Source organism: Dromiciops gliroides, chromosome 2, assembly GCF_019393635.1.
Source record: "Dromiciops gliroides isolate mDroGli1 chromosome 2, mDroGli1.pri, whole genome shotgun sequence".
Taxonomy (NCBI): Eukaryota; Metazoa; Chordata; class Mammalia; order Microbiotheria; family Microbiotheriidae; genus Dromiciops; species Dromiciops gliroides.
In genome coordinates this window covers 483962046-483982886 of record NC_057862.1, presented here as the reverse complement: position 1 = coordinate 483982886, position 20841 = coordinate 483962046, and the positions used below count along the sequence as shown (strand labels likewise).

The following is a 20841-nucleotide window of genomic DNA, read 5'->3' as shown; positions in this document are numbered from 1 at the left end:
AGAGAACCTGGGTTCAAATTCCACCTCTCCTACTTAGTACCTGTGTGTCCTTGGGTGAGTCACTCATACTCCCCAGGCATCAGTTTTCCTCATCTGTAGTATGGGTTGGACTAACTGGCCTTTTGGTGTTCCTGCTAGATTTATGATCCTATGACCATTTAAAATTTAGGATGGATGTTCATAGGTCTTCAGACAAGTTAGGAACAATTTGTCACATTGCAAAGAATGGATACCAATTTGTAGTTTCCCCAATTTTTTGTCCAGGTCTAAAATAAATTCCAGTGATCCTCTATTTTCCAAATTGGCTTCTAAGTATACCTTTTACTACCTGACTTCCTCACCAGTATTTCCCCATGACAGGAATTTAGGATGGGAGGATAGTTTGAAAGGTGACTATCATTAGAAATGGCTCATTTAGGTTGGTGGTAGAATGCTTTAATTCTTTTATTTTATAAAAATACCCTGAGATTCAAGGCCCCTTTTCCCGGTGGAGATGAGAATTAATATTTTGCAGCTATGTTTGGAGGTTGATGTGGTACAGAAATTTAGCAGGAAGGTTAATACTGTCAGGAGATCCAGTGGGTACAAGAAATGCCAAAGCCAAGAAACAAGGCAAGAACAGAACTCAAAACATGAGTCAGGTAAAAGAGAATGAAATGAGTGCCCTATAACCAAGTGAACAGATATGGGAAGAATCAGTGTGGACATGTATAACCCATATCAAATTGCTTACAGTCTCAGGGAGGGGGGAGATGAGGGAGGGAGAGAGAAATTGGAACTCAATTTTTTAAAAAGTGAATATTAAAAATGTCTTTACAGTAACTAGGAAAATTGTTTGAAATTATTAAAATATTATTTTAAAAAGAATTCGTGTGAGGATTATTAAATATTATTTTAAAAAGAATCCTTTGGGAACCTAGAGATAGCCAGAAGTATAGGAAGCTTGGAATGTCACAGTGAAACAGGCTGTCTTATGAGGAATAGCACCTATTTACAGAGAGTTGAGGCATAAAAAAATCAAACCTGTCATTATGCCTTAAAGGATTCCTTTAGGGATCTGAACTTTCCCTTTCAATATGTGGTGGCAACAGGACTTCAAGTAATGCTGGTTCTGAGGTTATTGGCAACAGAGAGCCTGAAGGAGAGTGGAAATTATTGTATATGTCTGTATTGTGTTGTTTTTGTTAGTTAAAAACTTGTATATATTTAGTAATTTTTAATATTATAAAAACGAGTAGGTTGCTACTTGAAAAGAGGTTTCTCTAGGTTTGTTAAATAATTAACATTCAATGAACTGAGGTGGGAGCTACAGTTAATTAATGAGATGTCCATTTTATTAATTAGTAAGGACACTATTCAATCATACCCTCAGAATTGCTTTAGCACTGGGTGTGGTCAAATTAAATACAGCAACAAGTCAAGTGGCAGGCTAAAGGATAACCCCCCTTAAGTGTCATTGGCCCCTCTAAGCCTTCCTGCACTTATTAAATTGAAAGGTCACACATATATCTCAAACAATGCTCTAATAAGTGCAGCCACCCCTAAAGGACCTGCCTATGTTGGACCCAGCTATTCTGCTGAGCCCTTAAACAACCACCTTGAAGAGAGGAAGGACTGATGCCACTGTGGAGAAAAGGATCAAGTAGTGATGATAGAAATGCAGAGTGAAGTTAATGGAGGCACTGGCCTTGTGGGGAAGGGATAAAATGCTTTATTACAGGATCAGCCTCATGTACATGCTGCCAGACCACTTGGTCCAATAAGGCATAAACATCTTGGGCAGCCTAGGAAGCAGATTCTAGTACCTGCTGGAGGTGACCTTCATTAGGCTGGCAGCCAATTGTAGCAGAGTAAACTGGCCAGAGGTGGGGAGCAAGGTCAGAACCAGCTGTTGTTTACCAGATGCCTCTTCCACATAGCTCAGGTCAGCCAGGGCTGTTCCATCCACGAAGCCAGCTGAGCAGACATACACAAAATCTCTCATTGGGATTCAATTCCCTGCATTCAAAATGGCTCATGTAGTTACATTCACACAGGCTGCATAATTTCCACCATCTGTCTGTAGCACCTGGACATAGATGTCAATCTGGGAACAAGGGCATTGCTGGGTCAAAATGGTGGCCTTAAAGGGACTCCTCAGCTGGAGTCCCATTTCACAGACTTTGTGGTTCCTGTGAGGCTGTTGTTTCTGTTCCCCAGTACTGAATGTAGTCATTCTACACTGGCAGTTCACCAGTGCTTGGTCTGGCAATGCTTCTGTCTTTGAAGCCCACATCACTAGCATCTGGTGGTTGGGGAGGGGTTGAGTTCAGACTCAGGGTGGAACAGTTTATATGTACAAAGCTTTTGTAAGTTGAGTTTTTGTGAATTAGGGACAACCTATTGGTAAGATGGAAATCCACATAACATTAGTCAAAAGGTGCATAAAACATTCTAAACATCCATATATGAATTATAGAGATATATAATCCCTTCCAAGATTACTCTAAACTTATACTCACAGGTTGTAGGTTAGATCCTTGGGAGTGGAAGAGTGTGATAAGGGGCAATAATTTTTCAGATTCAAGGTATTTTTGTTGTTTACATAGTCCAAAACTATAGCTCATAAGCCCCTACTACTGATTTTACCTTTAAAAAAACAGCCAGTAGACACAGTAGCTCATGAAAGGCATTTACTGAGATGGCATCCCAGAACAATAGTAACAAGAAATCCCTTGATAAACATAGGGCACTCTTTCCCACAAACACATTGTGAGAATCATGAGCACATATATGAATATACTGGTAGTGGGGGTACAGTGAAAACCTGAGCAATTACATGAGTACAACCAGTACATAGGAACATAGTGTCTAAGCTAACTCATCCTATGGCACTTTCAAGGACCTTATATCCTCTTTCTTTTTTATGGTATCTTCTTATTGCTCTTACCCTAGTTACAGTAACTCTATAGGCTAAATAATTTAGCTGGGCTCCATGGACTGTTCCTTTCTTTAGGCCTGACTACTGACTTCTAGATTAATTCGCTCTCTTTTTTTTTTTCCAATTTTTTTTTTGGTGTGTGAGGCAATTGGGGTTAAGTGACTTGCCCAGGGGTCACACAGCCAGTAAGTGTTAAGTGTCTGAGTCGGATTTGAACTCAGGGACTCCTGACCCCAGGGCCAGTGCTCTATCCACTGCGCCATCTAGCTGCCCCCGATTAATTCTCTCTTAATCACTGTGAGTTTTCTTCTCTGCTGCCAGGTTCGATGCTGTCTCAGAACTACCTTGACTGACAGGGCCTGCTCCAATAAAGTTGTTTCCTACTCTTCAAGCAGCTTTGCTGTGAGATACCATGTTGTCTTCCTATGATGCTCTTGGGAAATGAAAAAAGAAATAACAAAGAATGAGGTCTCTCTCAAGAGATGAGTTCTTTTTCCATAGTTTGAGTCATTTCTCTGCTACTTCCAGTAATCACCACATTTCTCAGAGCTTTCTTGACTTGACTACCTCCAGAGCTAGCAAACTTGCTTTTTAAAGGTCACTAGGGGTATAATTGATCCCATTTCCAGCCAAAGGCCAGCTGCCTTTCAGTTCCACAAAGGATAACTGGAGAACTTCATACCTCGAAAAGGCCAACCAGGGGCAGCTAGATGGCACAGTGGATAGAGCACTGGCCCTGGATTCAGGAGGACCTGAGTTCAAATCTGGCCTCAGACACTTAACAATTATTAGCTGTGTGACCTTGGGCAAGTCATTTAACCCCAATTGCCTCACCAAAAAAGAAAGAAAGAAAGAAAAGGCCAACCAAGTAGGTCTTCGTTGTAATTATGCTGGTGAGGGTATCAGAAGCCATGTCTTACAAGGATTGATGGAAAGAAATAGGCTGTTTACTCTGAAGAAGAGAAGTTTTGGGGGCATATGACAATTTTCTTCAAGTATCTGAAGGGCTTCCCTGTGGAAAAACAGTTGGGCTTGTCTTATTTGACTTTAGAGGGCAGAACTAATTGCAGAGAGATAGATTTTTACTTTAGGTAAGGAAAAATTTCCTAATGATTAGAGTTCTACAAAAATGCAATGGACTGCCTTCAGAGGTGGTGATTTTCTCTTCCTTGCAGTTCTTCACAGTGACTACTTTTTGGGAATTTTGTAGAAGAAATACTTATTCAGGTGAGGTTTAGAGTAGATGACCTCTGAGTCTCTTCCATCTCTGAGATTCTGTGACTGAATCAATAGAGACATAGGCCAATGTATTCTTGGGGAGGGGGGGCAGATGAGAAAGAGAGAAAGAGAGAGAGAGAGAGAGAGAGAGAGAGAGAGAGAGAGAGAGAGAGAGAGAGAGAGAGAATAAATATAAGTAGAATCCAGTTGCGATAATGAGGATAACAGAGGGAGGTAGGATTTGGGGAGAAATGAACTGAGAGCTAAACATAGACATAGTCATGGGGGAGTTAATGGATAGACCAGGCAGAGCTGGTGACAGATGGAGCCATGAGACTTGGGGAATAAAGGGCAGACTCAGCATGAGGCAGATTGGAAAATAAGAGGATGGACCCAATCCTCAAATTCAAGTTTGCTCAGTGGAACGAAAGATGGAATCTGAAGGGCAAGGAGGCTTAGCTCTCTGTTTTTTGGTCAATTCACTTTTGCCTCTTCCCAGTGTGTAGTCAATGGACCCATGTATGAAACTGATTAGACATTGGTGCTTGTGTTCTATGGGCAGACTCCATTCCCCACTTAGTTCTAAAGGCAAGCTTGGGGCAGGTGATGAGGACAGAGGTTGTCAGGGGGGTGAAGATTCACCCAAGCTAATATAAATTCGATCAACACACGTAAGCTTCTGAGCTGACAAGGATTTTCCTTTCTCTGTCACACCGAGACAGAACAAAGCAGAGACATTTTCTAGAGGTTAAAATAACTTCATACAACCAAAGACTCAGTAATGAACTTAGTTACTTACACAAGATTTGCACCACAAGGGGCCATCCCTGAATGTGTAGGAAGGAGACACAGTTAGGTACAGTAGAACAGCGTTGAAGTAGAAATTTGGTTTTTAAAAACCCTTAGGAAGCCTTAGATGGAAACAGTATGATTCAGTATAGAATAATACCAATTACCCAGATTGACGACAGCTCCTATAGGGTTCTGATTTTTGTCATTGGATCGTGGGTGAATTGAAAGGGAAAAAAAAGAAAACCAATTTACCTTAACTAATGGACTGATTTTTTCTCTTATTTTTTCCCCTCTTCCCTATTTCCCTGAAATCTGTCTCTATTGTAATTTTCCTAGAAGTCAGTGGAAGATTTTATACTTTTGGTGGGAGGCAGAATAGAAACATGGTTGGGGTTGGATTAGCCTACAAGGAAGAAGAAGATGGTTCTGTGGTCTGTAAGTATAAAGTACCCTGCTTGAGCCCCAGATTTCTTCTACCCAAAAGTACTCAAATGGACATTTTTTGTTTTAAAGAAAAATTAAATAACATATTATAAGGAGAAGGCACATTTAATAGGAGGTTAATTTCTGTCTACACCACAGGATTCAATGGAACTGACCTCATCATTTTTTTTTTTTTTTGGTTCTAACCTATGATTTTATTGCTATAAGAAGCTCCCAGTTAAGAAACTCCCTTTATCAATGCAAATTGGTACTTGTTTTGCAATTTGTAGTCTTAGAGAATTGCCTGGGACCTGGAGATATTAACTGACAAGGCCAGGATCAAATATATATCAATATATATCACAGACAGAACTTAAAACGAGATCTTTCTCCAAGGGTCACAGCATTTCCTCCTCATCTTGGCTCTGTTCCTCAAGCCCAGAGCTTTCTGACTCCTAGTTCAGCCCCTCTTTCTACTAAGAGACTCTTACTCAAAACCTGACACCATGACATCAGGCATCATGTTTAATTATCAACAGGTATTGGAAAGTGAGTTAAAGGCCTTACCTGTGTGGGCCCGAGCAATACTGTGGTTGCCTACATAGGCTGCAGTGGACCTGAACCCTGTAATAACAGGTGACTGGTCAGTGCATGTATTAGAAAATAAGCCTTCCCATTCTTTCTTTGCTCTGAGCTAACCAGCTATTACCAAGGCCAGAATCACGGTACATATTTGTCTGTGGAGAGCCTGAACTTGCCCAGGAGTAAGCATCAATGTGGAAAAATAGTTTCAGTTCAACAGAGGATAAAAATTCTAGATAATAACTTCTGCATTTCACAGCTGTCAGAATGAACTTTCTTTACCAAGTCACTCTATTTCTTTCGACATCATTATACTTACAACAGTTATCCAAACCCGTGCCAACTGCAAGAGGAGGTTAAAGTAATCCTTCAATAGAAAATGTCATTTAACATTTAGCAATTTTCTTAAATAGTATTAACGTGTTTTTGATGTAGATAGCATTAGCTTACAAGTCTTTTTAAAGGTACATAATAGGCGATCTCTAATTACTATGTGAGAGAATCAAGCAATCCGAATTCAATATAACATGTATAGTCTCTTAGAAGCATTTTTTAAAGGGGAGGGATAGGTGATATGTGCTTTAAAAAGGAAAAGGAGGGCTCTTGTAGGGACAGGCCAACCATGTAAAAACAAGATCAGGGAAAAAAGCCAAGTTTTCATAAGGGTAAGAAGATGAAGGATATAGTAAGAATGGAACCATGAATAAAAGCTACCATGGGTGCTAAAAAAGATATGCTGTAGATAATGGAAAAAGGGAAAGAGAAATGTTTGGACAAAAAGAAATAGTTGGGAAAGAGATGAAAGGGCACAATATTTTCTTATATATTTGAACATGATAGTATATATTGACAATTTTAGTCAGATCACAGGGAAAATTGCCATTGATTCCTACAGTTGCAAATATGCAACCTGGGTTTAAGGTAATTATAGTAATAAAAAGAGGGAAATTGTTGTCTGCTCCAAGGGAGAAGAACTCACTTGACAATATAACTTATTCTCCAAAGAATGCAGAAATGGGCTGGAGCCAGAACACATGTTTAAGTCACATTAAAGATTTCCATTGCATGGATCATCTTTATATACTAATAAAAGTGGCAGTTGCCTACATCACATGATTTGAGTGGTTTTGGAAGGTCCACTTGCTTTCAAATACTTTACCGACTGGTTTTCCTTTGGGCCTGCAATTCTTACACTTTTTAGTGCTTAAGATAACAAGACTTTATGAAAATGAAAATATATTTTCTGGGGGAGAGTCTGGACCTTTATTTTATTGATATAGGGAACTCTTGCTGTGGAAATTCTCTTTACAAATACATATAGGAAACTTGTAGGTAATTTGTAGTATTAAAGAGTTTCCTGGGGGTATGTTGAGATCAGGTGGCTTGTCCAAGACATCCTGACTCCAATATCCTCCTTTCTGCAAAAGTACTTGTCATTAAACAATTATGTCCCCATAAATATTTAGCATTAACTTTTTAGTCTGAATAGCTAACAAAGTAGAGCCCTAGGGGGTATGAGACAAAAGATAGTCAAATCTAATTTGAGAGTTGGTGGGGTGGTAGAAGGAAGTATAAGGAACATCCAGAGAATGTTGTTTGTTCTTCCTTCTCTAAGAGGACCAGTGACATCACCACAGTGGCTTGGGAGTAGACTGGAATTAAGTGAGGCAGAGCTGTGCATAGTCATCAGCCTCTCTCTCTCCTCCAGAGTCATCTTCATCCAGTGGCAAGACATAAGTCAAAATGACTGGCCATGGGCTCAAGGAAAGGTGTATTCTAAGAGACAGTAGGACTGAGTTAACACCACCACCAGCAGCAGCAGCTAGCATTTATGTAGTGTTTTAAGGTCTGCAAAGCACTTTATGTATTATTTAATTTTATCCTCACAACAAAGCTGAGACCTAAGTGCTATTATCTCCATTTTATGATGAAGAAGCTGAGACAAAGAGATATTAAATGACTTGCCTAGGGTCATACAGCTAGTAAGTGTTTAGGACAAGATTCAAATTCAGGTTTTCCTACCTTGAAGTCTATCCTCTATCCTCTACACATTGAGCCATCTAGTTGCCTTGAATGGATGCCACAGTAGCGGTAGCCAGAGGTTAAGATAAGGGACTTGAATATTTTGGAGGATGAAGGACATAATGCAAGGTAGGTGAAGGGACATGAAAAACAAACTTTACCTAATTTGCAATTTTGTCAAGAGACAGACTTATCCATCACTGACTGATATGACCCTTTGCCTTTTTATACAAGCATTTATTTTAAGAAGGCTACTTCAAAAATTGTCTTTCAGTACCAGATCTCAAACTGTACAGCAAAGCAGTAATCATTAAAGTGATTTGGTACTAGTTAAAAAGAAAAAAACCTTGATTAGTACAACAGATTGTACAGAGGTAAACAAACATAGTAAACTTCTGGGAAAACTAGACAACTGGCTGGCAGAAATTAGATTTAGATTAATTTCTCATATCATATATCAGGTGATAAGCTCAAAATGGACACATGGCTTGTATATAAAAGATCAGAATAGAAACGAATTAGAAATAGAAATTACCTTTTGGATCAATGGATAGAGAAGAGTTCATAACTAAACAGGTGATAAAGAGGATTGCACAAAATGAAAAAGATAATTTTGATCATGTAAAGTTGAAAAGTATTTGTACAAACAAATCTAATGAAGTAAAAATTAGAAGGGAAACAGTTGGGAAGAAGTCTCTGTAAGTTCCTTTTTAAAGATCTCATTTTTAAGGTATACAAGGAATTTGTTCAAATTATGACTAAGAGCCATTCCCCAATAGACATATGATCAAAGAATATGAACTGACAATTTTCAAAGGAAGAAATATAAGCTCTCAACAATTATATAAAAATACTCCAGATCTTTAGAATTAGAGAAATGCAAATTAAAGCAATTTTGAGGCTCCACCTCATACCTGTCAAACTGACAAAGATGACAAAAGAGGAAAATGGCAAATGCTGGAGGAACTATGGGAAAATAGGTACACCATGGTATACTGGTGCACCTATGGTGGAACTGTGAATTGGTCCAGCCCTTATGAAAGCAATTTGGAATTATACCCAGAAGGTTATCAAACTGTGTATTCCCTTTGACTCTACTATACCATTACTAGGTCTATATTCCAAAGAAATCAAAGAAAAGGAAAAAAGATTTATATGTACATATACATACACATACATACATACTATATGATATATAAATATCTATATATTATCTGTCTATATATACATATATATGCATACATATGTGTATGCATGTGTCTATGTGTGTATGTGTGTGTGTATATATATAAGCTCTTTTTGTAGTTGTGAAAAAATTGGAAACTACTGGGGAGCAGCTATATAAATTGTGGTATATGAATGTAATGGAATTATTATTTTGCCATAAGAAATCATGAAATGGACAATTTCAGAAGAAACTAGGAAGATCTTTAGGAATTGATATAGAGTAAAGTGAGCTGAATTTGAACATTTTTTCCAGTTATAATAACTTTATAGATAAAAACAACTTTGAAAGACTTTAGAACTTTTATTAAATCAATGATAAACCATGAGTCCAAAAGAACTATGCGATATCTCCTGACAGGAGTTAATGAGCTTAAAATACAGAAAAAGACATACATTTTTGGACATAACTAATGAGGAATTTGTTTTGTTGGACTATTTAGCTCTGTATTGAGAGACTTGTTTTTGTGTTTTTGGAGGAACGAATTAATTTTTAAAAATACTTATCTGAAAAACAGAAATAATAAACTCTTTAAAAAAGAATACCCTCCTCATTCACATTAATGAAATGAATGTTGCTATCTTGAACTCTTTTTTTAAAGGTTTCTAAAAATATCAAATATTATTTGATTAAATTTGTCTATAAGGCTCAGGAATGAGAAATGATTTACCCTAGGTCACACAGGTATGACCAAAGGATTACAAGATCACAGATTTAGAGATAGTAGGGATCTTAGAGGTCATTTACTATAATCCCCTCTTTATACAGTGTTTTTGTTGTTTACTTTTTACTGTTGAGGAAACTGAGGCCCAGAGAAGGAAAGTGATTTGTTCAAGTCATACATGTAGTAAATGATGGAGCCAGAATTTGAACCCAAGTCTTCTGACTTCCTATTGCATTAGACTTCTTGTGGGAGAATTCTTTGAGTGGGAAATGAAGTTTTTATTTATTTAATTTTTTATTTTTTTGAGGGGCAATGGGGTTTAAGTGACTTGCCCAGGGTCACACAGCTAGTAAGTGTCAAGTGTCTGAGGCCGGATTTGAACTCAGTTCCTCCTGAATCCAGGGCTGGTGCTTTATCCACTGTGCCACCTAGCTGCCCCGGAAATGAAGTTTTTAAAAGTGTGTGTGTGGGGTGGGGTGGGGTGCGTGTTTAAAGTTGGCTTCCCTCTTTTGGCATTTACAACATGTTGCAGGGAGACCTTACTCTGTGGATTAGAATAGAGCAGGCTGCTAGACAAAGACGAAGAAGGAATATTGATCAGCCTGGATGCTGTTGTGCAAAGCCCTGTTACCAAGCCAGAAAAAATAGGAGTTGCCAGATTGGAAGTCATAGCTTCAGGTTTCCTCATCTTTTCCAAAAACAAGCAAGGCCCTAACTTGTAAGCCTTTAGAATTTCCTGCACAGGGGAATATTCCTGCCACATGCTTAATTACATGCATTTTATGAGAATTATCCTCCTGGGAGACAAGAAGAGGAAGCAACTTGTAAATATGTCCTTCATCATTCAAGAATCTTTGAAAGAATTGGGAACTCCAAAGAATAGGATTTATAAACAGTACCACTTTTAGAAAGGGAAACATTTGAATGTTCTTGGCTAGAAACCCCTTGACCCTGAGCAACCTGCCTCCCTTCAGTTGGCTGAGTCAAACATAATTAGGAAGGTAAACTAGGGGAAAAAAACTATCTGGAATAGGAACTCTGAGCAATACCAACAATAACAGAAACAGACTTAGGCTTATACTTGTTTTGATCCTTCAGTACTTGGCTTCACTCCATTTATTTGGCTGTTGGGGAGTAAACTATCAGGCATCCTTGAGCAGTCATAGAATTTCAGACCTTGTGGTGACCTTGAAGATCATCTATACCTCATGTAGAAATTGAAGACTCAGAGTGCTAGGAATAGAAGTGAAAGGACTTGCCTAAGGTCACCCAGCAAGGTAATTATCAAGCTGGGTCTTGAACCAAGTCTCCAGACTGTCAGTCTGGTATTCTTTCCTGTATGTCATAATGCTTCTCTCTCTCTCTTCAGATCAAATGCTAAGGATTAAAAATCTCTGATTTTGGTAAAGAGTTTCATTACTATCTTTGGATGGGGCTGGCTTCATGCCAACTGGATTCAGCTATAGCTGTTGGGGGAAGAGGACATAACATAAATTGAAATATTTATTGGAATATAAGTAGAAATCATTTTGATCAATCAATTAACAAGCATCTATTAAGCCCCTTACTATGTGCCAGGAGGGCACCGGACTGTGCTGGGGATTCAAAGAAAGGCATAAACAATGCCTACCCTCAAAGACTCCATGTTATAATGGGGTAGACAATAGGTAAATTAAGGTAGGCAAAAGATTCATACAGAGTAAATAGAGAGTAATTTTAGAGGGAAGGACCCTAAGCACAGGAAAGGTCTCCAGGAAAAGTTGGAGTTTAGTTGAGCCCTGAAAGAAGCTAGGGAGTCTAAAGTAAGGAGGGAGAACATTCCAAATATGAGGGACAGACATTGTAAGGGAGCTGGGACATGTCAGGATAGTTGGATTATAGAGTTAAGGGAGGGGAATAAAGTGTAATAAGACTTCAAAAATAGGAAGAGGGGGGCAGCTGGGTGGTGCAGTGGATAGAGCATCAGCCCTGGAGTCAGGAGGACCTGAGTTCAAATCTGGCCTCAGACACTTAACACCTATTAGCTGTGTGACCCTGAGCAAGTCACTTAACCCCAATTGCCTCACTAAAAAAAAATAATAAAAAAATAAAATAAAAATGGGAAGAGGCCAGTTTATGAAGAGTTTTAAATGCTTCATATTTAAATGGACTTCAAATTTGATCCTGGAAGTAATAGGGGGCTACTGCATGAGAAAGAATTAGGAATGGGCCATCAGACCATAGGGGATCCTTGACAGGGAGAATCATTCCTTGAGGGGCTTTAGAAATGGGATGATTAGCCACAGTGGCTTAGGTACAAGCCTCTGAGGAAACTAAAGGATAGATATTTAGAATGTCTTTTAAGGACCCTACCCTTGCTGTGATTATATGTTTCCTATTGTAGTATCTTTTTTTGTTTGTTTTTGTTTTTGTTTTTTTTTTTGCAGGGCAATGGGGGTTAAGTGACTTGCCCAGGGTCACACAGCTAGTAAGTGTCAATTGTCTGAGGCTGGATTTGAACTCAGGTACTCCTGAATCCAGGGCTAGTGCTTTATCCACTGCGCCACCTAGCTGCCCCCCCATTGTAGTATCTTGACATGAGTTAGGTGGATTTTCCCCCCTAGATATTTGCTAACTACATGACTGTGGGTAAGTCATTTACCCTTTGCCTCAGTTTGTTTACCTGCAAATGGGGTTTTTGTGAGGTTCAAATGAGATACTTGTAAAGTGCTGAGCCTAGTACCCGGCACATAAACGGACACTTAGTAAGTGCTTGTTCCCCACTCCCTCCCTTCCTGTACACTAAGGATAATAGATATGAATGGTAAGGATAAAGCATTCAGGGAAGGATGTGACATATCAGAAAGCTGTATTTTCCTTAAGGGCTACTCTTTGGGGAAGGAGGTTTGTTTAAAAACTTCTAGTAACCTTGAAACTTGAGACCTTTTCAACTCGGGTCTGAGGGAAATAGTAATTTCACAAAGGAGAAGCTGTAAGACAACATCCTAACCACTAATACCATAATACCAGTTCTAGTCTTTGAATATAGTATTAAGCACTACAGTATAATTCACTTATCCCCAGGCCTCCACTGCTTTGTACATATCATTAATAAAATAGGATAGGGATAGGGACTTGACCTGTAATTTAATTGGTTTAAGGAACTAACTCCCGGATGAGGAAATATTCTCTACCAATGCAGATTGACACCTTCTTTGCAATGTCTAGTCTTAGAGTTGCCTAGAACACTGAGAGATTGCATGATTTGCTGGGGTTACACAGCCAGTATGTATCAGGGGCAAGACTTGAACCAGGTCTTCTCAGATTTGAAACCAACTCTCAATCTACCACAGCACATTTCTTCACTTAAAAAAATTAAGGGGCAGCTAGGTGACACAGTGGATAAAGCACCGGCCCTGGATTCAGGAGGACCTGAGTTCAAATTCGGCCTCAAACACTTAACACTTACTAGCTGTGTGACTCTGAGCAAGTCACTTAACCCTCGTTGCCCCTCACCAAAAAAATAAAATAAAAGAAAATAAAATAAAATAGGTATTATCAGGCTCCATGATCTTTACACCTGGGTGTTCATGAACAACAATGTACCTTTTTGGATGCAGAAGGAAGGGAGCCTTCTACCTGCTGCACTCATCGGACCAGTTTCTGACACTACAAAGTGAATGAACTACACATAGATTTTAAGATTGTTCCCTTGATACATGAAAAATCACTGGCATATGAATCAAAATACATCAGTTCTATGCAAAATCTAATTCTCTTCTTGTCCTTCCTTTCTCCTTTTACAAAACTAAACCTGTAGTCTACCAACTGCCTCAGACATTAGCTATGTGACCCGAGGCAAGTCACTTAGTCACTCTGTGCCTCGGTTACTTTATCTGTCAAGTGAGGTGTGGAACTAGATGGTCCCTGAAATTCCTTCTAGTTCTAAATCCTATAAGGTTGGTCTATTCTACTGACCTGTGTCTCTGGTCCTGTGGCCTCCAGGTTGTAGTCTGGCAGTGATGGTGAAGGTGGAGGTGGTGGTGGTGGTGTCCAGAGGAGTCCGTGGCTTTGGGGTGGTGCTCAGGGGTCCAGCTGGAGTTGTGGCAAGCACTCGGGTTGTGGTGGTTGGCAGTAGGGTGGTTGAAAGGAGGACTGTAGACTTCTGATATGGCTTTGTTGTCTCATCTGTAAGAAAACAGAATCATACCAGGACCCTAAAATGTAATATCTGTACTGTAGTGGCATCAAACTCAAGTAACAACAGGGGCCACTAATCCTTGGCATATTCCTATACATGAGGATCCCTATAGGCCACATGTTCACTTAGTTTTAAAATGTGATCTTATTTTTATTTTGTTAAATATTTCCCAATAACATTTTAATCTGGTTTGAGCTGCCCTTGGGAGTGTTGGGGGCACATGTAAACAGAGGGTCATTTGTTTGATACCTCTGTGTACCTGGTATATTGGGGAACTGTCAGATATCAACTTGACTGTAACTTACTAAGTGGCTACTACAATGCAAAGGACTGCGTTAGATACTATGGGTGATCCAAGGAACATAAAACATGGTCCTTGACCTCAAGGAACTTGTATTTCGATAAGGAAGATAACACATAAACACATAAAAAGTTGTTTTTCTGTTTTCAAAGAGGATCAGTGACATCATGACTGATGTGGATTCATTCATGAATTAGATTTTTTTTTATGTATGAGGTATTTTATTTTTTCCATTACATGTAAAGATAGTTCTCAACTTTTGTTTATACATGCTTTACAATTTCAGATTTTTCTCCCTCCCACCCCTCCCTCCCCCCTCCCCTAGACAGCAGGTAATCTGATATAGGTTATATCTATATAACTCTATACATATACATATAGATATATATATATATACACACACACATATATATACACATAATAACATTAATCCTATTTCTGCATTAATCCTGTTAGAAGAGAAAGATTCAGAGCAGTGAAGCAAAACCTCAAAATAGAAAGAAAACAAAAAAACAGCACCCAAAACAAAAGAAATAATATGGTTCAATCAGCATCTATACTCCACAGTTCTTTCTTTCTTTTTTTTTCTTGGATTTGGAGATCCTCTTCTATCATGAGTTGCCTGGAACTCTTCTGTACCATTGCATTGGTGAGAAGAATATAGTCCATCACAGTAGGTCAACACTCAATGTTGATGATACTGTGTACAATGTTCTTCTGGTTCTGCTCATCTCACTCATCATCAGCTCACATAAGACCCTCCAGGTTTCTCTGAACTCTTCCTGCTCATCATTTCTTACAGCACAATAGTATTCCATTGTATTCATATACCACAACTTGTCCAGCCATTCCCCAATTGATGGGCACCCCCTCAACTTCCAATTCCTTGCTACCATGTAAAGAGCAACTATAAATATTTTTGTACATGTGGGTCCCTTTCCCCCTTCCATGATTTCTTTGGGCAAAAGACCTAAAAGTGGGATTGCTGGGTCAAAGGGTATGCACAGCTTTATCGCCCTTTGGGCATAATTCCAAATTGCTCTCCAGAATGGTTAGATCAGCTCACAGCTCCACCAACAATGCATTAGTGTTCCAATTTTCCCACAGCCTCTCCAACATTTATTATCTTCCTTTTTTGTCATTTTAGCCAATCTGATAGGTGTCAGGTGGTACCTCAGAGTTGTTTTAATTTGCATCTCTCTAATCATTAGAGATTTAGAGCATTTTTTCATATGGGAATAGATAGCTTTGGTTTCTTCATCAGAAAACTGCCTGTTCATATCCTTTGACCATTTCTCAATTGGGGAATGACTTGGATTCTTATAAATTTGATTTAATTCCCTATATATTTTAGAGATGAGGCCTTTATCAGAAGCACTGGCCACAAAAATTGTTTCCCAGCTTTCTGCCTCCCTTCCAATTTTGGATGCATTGCTTCTGTTTGTACAAAAACTTTTTAATTTAATATAATCAAAATCATCCATTTTGCATTTTATAATATACTCTATCTCTTGTTTGGTCAAAAACTGTTTTCCTTTCCAAAGATCTGATAGGGACACTATTCCTTTCTCTCCTAATTTACCTATGGTATCACCTCTTATGTCTAAATCATGTACCCATTTTGACCTTATTTTAGTATAAGGTGTAAGATGTTGGTCTATGCCTAATTTCTGCCATACTATCTTCCAGTTTTCCCAGCAGTTTTTGTCAAATACTGAGTTCCTATTCCAGAAGCTGGAGTCTTTGGGTTTATCAAACACTACATTACTAGTGTCATTTACTACTGCATTTCCTGAGCCTAGCCTATTCCATTGATCTATCACTCTATTTTTTAGCCAGTACCAGATAGTTTTGATGACTGCCGCTTTATAGTAAAGCTCCAGGTTTGGTACCGCTAACCCACCTTCCTGTGAATTTTTTTTCATTATTTCCCTGGATATTCTTGATTTTTTGTTTTTTCCAGATGAATTTTGTTATTATTTTTTCTAGCTGTATAAAATAATTTTTAGGTAGTCTGATTGGTATGGCACTGAATAAGTAAATTAATTTAGGCAGTATTGTCATTTTTACTATATTAGCTCTGCCTATCCATGAGCAATTGATATCTTTCCAATTATTTAGATCTGATTTGATTTGTGTGAAGAGTGTTTGGTAGTTGTGTTCATAGAGTTCCTGGGTTAGTCTTGGCAAGTAGACTCCCAAGTATTTTATATTATCTACCGTTACTTTAAATGGAATTTCTCTTTCTATCTCTTGCTGCTGGACTTTGTTGGTCATGTATAGAAATGCTGATGATTTATGTGGATTTATTTTATATCCTGCTACTTTGCTAAAGTTGTTAATTGTTTCAAGTAATTTTTGAGTTGATTCTCTAGGATTCCTTAAGTATACCATCATATCATCTGCAAAGAGTGATAGTTTTGTTTCCTCCTTGCCTATTCTAATTCCTTTAATTCCCTTCTCTTCTCTGATTGCTAAAGCTAACATTTCTAGAACAATATTAAATAATAGGGGTGATAATGGACATCCCTGTTTCACCCCTGATCTTATTGGGAAGGCCTCTAATTTATCTCCATTGCATATAATACTTGCTGATGGCTTTAGGTAGATACTGTTTATTATTCTAAGGAAAGCTCCCCCTATTCCTAAACTCTCTAGTGTTTTTATTAGGAATGGGTGCTGTACTTTGTCAAAAGCTTTCTCTGAATCTATTGAGATAATCATATGATTTTGGTTGGTTTTCTTATTGATGTGGTTGATTATGTTAATAGTTTTCCTAATGTTGAACCAGCCCTGCATTCCTGGTATAAATCCCACCTGGTCATAGTGTATTATCCTGGTGATCACTTGCTGTAATCTCCTTGCTAATATCTTATTTAAGATTTGAGCATCAATATTCATTAGGGAGATTGGTCTATAATTTTCTTTCTCTGTTTTTGCTTTGCCTGGTTTTGGTATCACCACCATATTTGTGTCATAAAACGAATTTGGTAGAACTCCTTCTTCCCCTATTTTTCCAAATAATTTGTATAATATTGGAATTAATTGTTCTTTAAATGTTTGGTAAAATTCACCCGTAAACCCATCTGGCCCTGGGGATTTTTTCTTAGGGAGTTCATTAATAGCTTGTTCAATTTCTTTTTCTAATATGGGTTTATTTAAGGATTTTATTTCCTCTTCAGTTAACCTGGGCAGTTTGTATCTTTGTAAATATTCATCCATTTCATTTAGATTGTCAAATTTATTGGCATACAGTTGGGCAAAATATTTCCTAATTATTGCTTTAATTTCCACTTCATTGGTGGTAACATCACCCTTTTCATTTTTGATACTGGTAATTTGGTTTTCTTCTTTCTTTTTTTTAATCAAATTAACCAATATTTTATCTATTTTATTGGTTTTTTCATAAAACCAGCTCTTAGTTTTATTGATTAATTCTATAGTTTTTTTGCTTTCAATCTTATTAATTTCTCCTTTAATTTTCAGGATCTCTAATTTAGTGTCTAATTGGGGATTTCTAATTTGTTCTTTTTCTAACTTTTTCAATTGCATGCCCAATTCATTAATCTCCTCTTTCTCTTTTTTATTCATGTAAGCATTTAGAGCTATAAATTTTCCCCTAAGCACTGCTTTGGCTGCATCCCATAGATTTTGGTATGTTGTCTCATTATTGTCATTCTCTTGGATAAAGTTATTGATTGTTTCTATGATTTCTTGTTTGGCCCATTCATTCTTTAGAATGAAATTATTTAGTTTCCAATTGATTTTCATTCTACTTTTCCCTGGCTCTTTCTTACATGTAATTTTTATTGCATCATGATCTGAGAAGGATGCATTTACTATTTCTGCCTTTCTACATTTGACTATGATGTTTTTGTGCCCTAATACATGGTCAATTTTTGAAAATGTGCCATGTACTGCTGAGAAAAAGGTATATTCCTTTCTATCCCCATTCAATTTTCTCCAGACATCTATCATGTCTAACTTTTCTAGTAATCTATTCACCTCTTTCACTTCTTTCTTATTTATTTTTTGGCTAGATTTATCTAATTCTGAGAGGGGGGAGATTCAGATCCCCCACTAGTATAGTATTACTATCTAATTCCTCTTGTAACTCATTTAACTTCTCCTCTAAGAACTTGGATGCTATACCACTTGGCGCATACATGAATTAGAATTAAGTGAGGCAGAGTGGCACAAATTCATTTGCCTCACTCTCTTCCAAAGTCATTGAAGTCCAATGGCAAGACAAAAGTCAGTACCATTGGCAATAGCCCAGGATGCAGCAGATGACCATGGCATCTTCAATGTCTGACCAAGTTCTAAGTGCTCCACATTTCCTGCTTCAGTCGCTTTTGTGGTTGTTGGAACAAATTGTTCTCATCTGCTCATCCTGTCAGGGTAAGTCTTCATATGCTTAGAATAGACATCCTCCTAATTTATTAACAGGTTTGATGCCTGTTGGTTACCCTCAACCTGATTTAGCTATGCCCCAAGATGATTTTACTGCAGTGTGGCATTGGACAGCTTCTTGGAACCACAGGTGAGAGGTGGGTATCAGGTGGACCCCAGAATTGGATAAACAGCCCTGAAAAGGGCTCGGCAAGTCCTCACACCAGAGGTGCTAGTCCTCCTTGAACACCCTATCCATGAAAAGTTAAATAACAATAGAAGACTATTAAATAAACATTTGTTCCAGGCAACTGTGAAAGAGATGTCACAAGGACATAATTAATTGTCAGGTACAAATGGTATGTCATGCCAAATTATCTAGAATAATTCCATAATTTGAAATATCATTCTAGTTATTGCCCTACAGAATAATAGGATTACTTAATTAACATTCATGGTATGGTATAATGGAAAGAACATTGCAAACCTGGGTTTAGTTCTGTCGTTAACCAGCTATGTTGCTTTAGTCAAGTTACTTAACATCTTGTACGATGAGCTAGGGTAGTAATAGAACTAAATTATTGGGGCAGCTAGGTGGTGCAGTGGATAAAGCACTGGCCCTGGATTCAGGAGAACCTGAGTTCAAATCTGGCCTAAGACACTTGGCCTGTACTAGCTGTGTGACCTTGGGCAAGTCATTTAACCCTCATTGCCCCACAAAAAAAAAACAACACAAAACAAAACAAAAGAACTAAATTATCTCTAAGGTTTTTTTCTTTTTCTAGCTCTGACATTTTATGATTCTATGACTAATAGTGAATTTTAAAATGTAACCTGGCAGTGAATTTAGGCCACTAGAAGAAGGCACAAAGACTGGGGAAACAGATGGGTTTCTTTTGTTTCCTCAAATGTTTCCTTTTGTAAATAAGAGACCTGTACCAGAGAAGGGTCCACAGTGGCCAACTCTTCCCAATTCTGTGCTGCTGCACCATTGTGTAAGACCCTAGGCTTTCAAGCGTGTATAGCTGAGGTCTATGTTGAGCTTTGAATAGTAGCACATAAGGCATCTAACTTTAGGAAGGAGCATAAGAGGCCGGATGGTGTAGGGGATGGGGGGGTGCAGCACATGATGCAGGTCTTGAAATGAGGTAGACCTGGGTTCAAGTCCTGGCTCTCACAATGTGACCCTGGACAACTGACTTAACCTTTTAATAACCCCATGCTTCTCTTTAAGACTATATTTCAGAACATTATCTGGAGAGAATTTCTTCATTGGAAGAGACTTCTACCTGTGAGTGAGATTTTCCCCACCCCTTAGATATAAGTAGATTTAACTATGGTAATAATCAGTTTATAGACTACAAACTGTGATTTAGCACGTTTAGGTATTCTTTAATAGCTTAAGTAAATAATAATGGGAGCAAATAAGACAGATATTAGTAGTGCTTATATAAATGCTATATTGTAAACTGGTCTAGAAATCACATATCTAGCATCCATCAACTCAATTCCAATTGTGGTTAGGTATCTACCAATCAGCTTAAAGGTCAGGTACCCAAAATAGTAACTTCTGAGCTTGAGGAAAAGTCATCTAATGGAAATCGATGAATTCTGCTGTCTTCCATAAAAAAATCAACACTAGTAGTTCCAAATGCCCCTGGTAAAAATATACTAGGTGGATTTATAGGTTAGCAACTTTGTACATGAGACTGATGGTTCTTTCGCTCTATTTTATACTTGTTGTACATGCACCACTTGGATTGTGTTGTGTGAATTGTGTTGTGGGAGGAGCTTATTGGGTATAAATACCCCTGGGTCCTAGGGTTATGGGTCTTTGGGTCCTAGACCTGAGACTAGCTTTACTGAGAGACAGGATCTCTCTTTCAATATATCTATTTTCTTTGGCTTGGAGACTTTGGTTTTTCTTTGTCTAACCCTGTGACTTAGAAATTTTCGCAACATACCATTTCAATCATAAGTCTGAAACCCTGGGAGAAATTTAAAGTAATCAAATAATCTTTGGTCTTTGCTTTGCAATTTGTAGTCATTAGAGAATTACCTGGTACACAGAGAGATTGGTGATTTATCCAGGGTCACATGATAGCATGTGTTAGAGGTGAAA

The 20841-nt window shown here is 38.1% G+C and overlaps 1 protein-coding gene and 1 pseudogene across 1 annotated transcript in view; both read right to left on the bottom strand.

Annotated features, from left to right (window-relative positions):
• The window catches only part of VIT (vitrin), a 166879-nt gene that overhangs the window by 53552 nt on the left and 92486 nt on the right, over positions 1 to 20841 (bottom strand). Inside the window, exons 7-8 of the mRNA XM_043986033.1 lie at positions 13804 to 14013; positions 5921 to 5977 (exon numbers count right to left, since the gene is read on the bottom strand). Coding sequence (XP_043841968.1) covers positions 5921 to 5977; positions 13804 to 14013 — 267 coding nt within the window. The remainder of the gene's footprint in view (positions 1 to 5920; positions 5978 to 13803; positions 14014 to 20841) is intronic.
• On the bottom strand, positions 1671 to 2275 carry LOC122742369 (annotated as a pseudogene).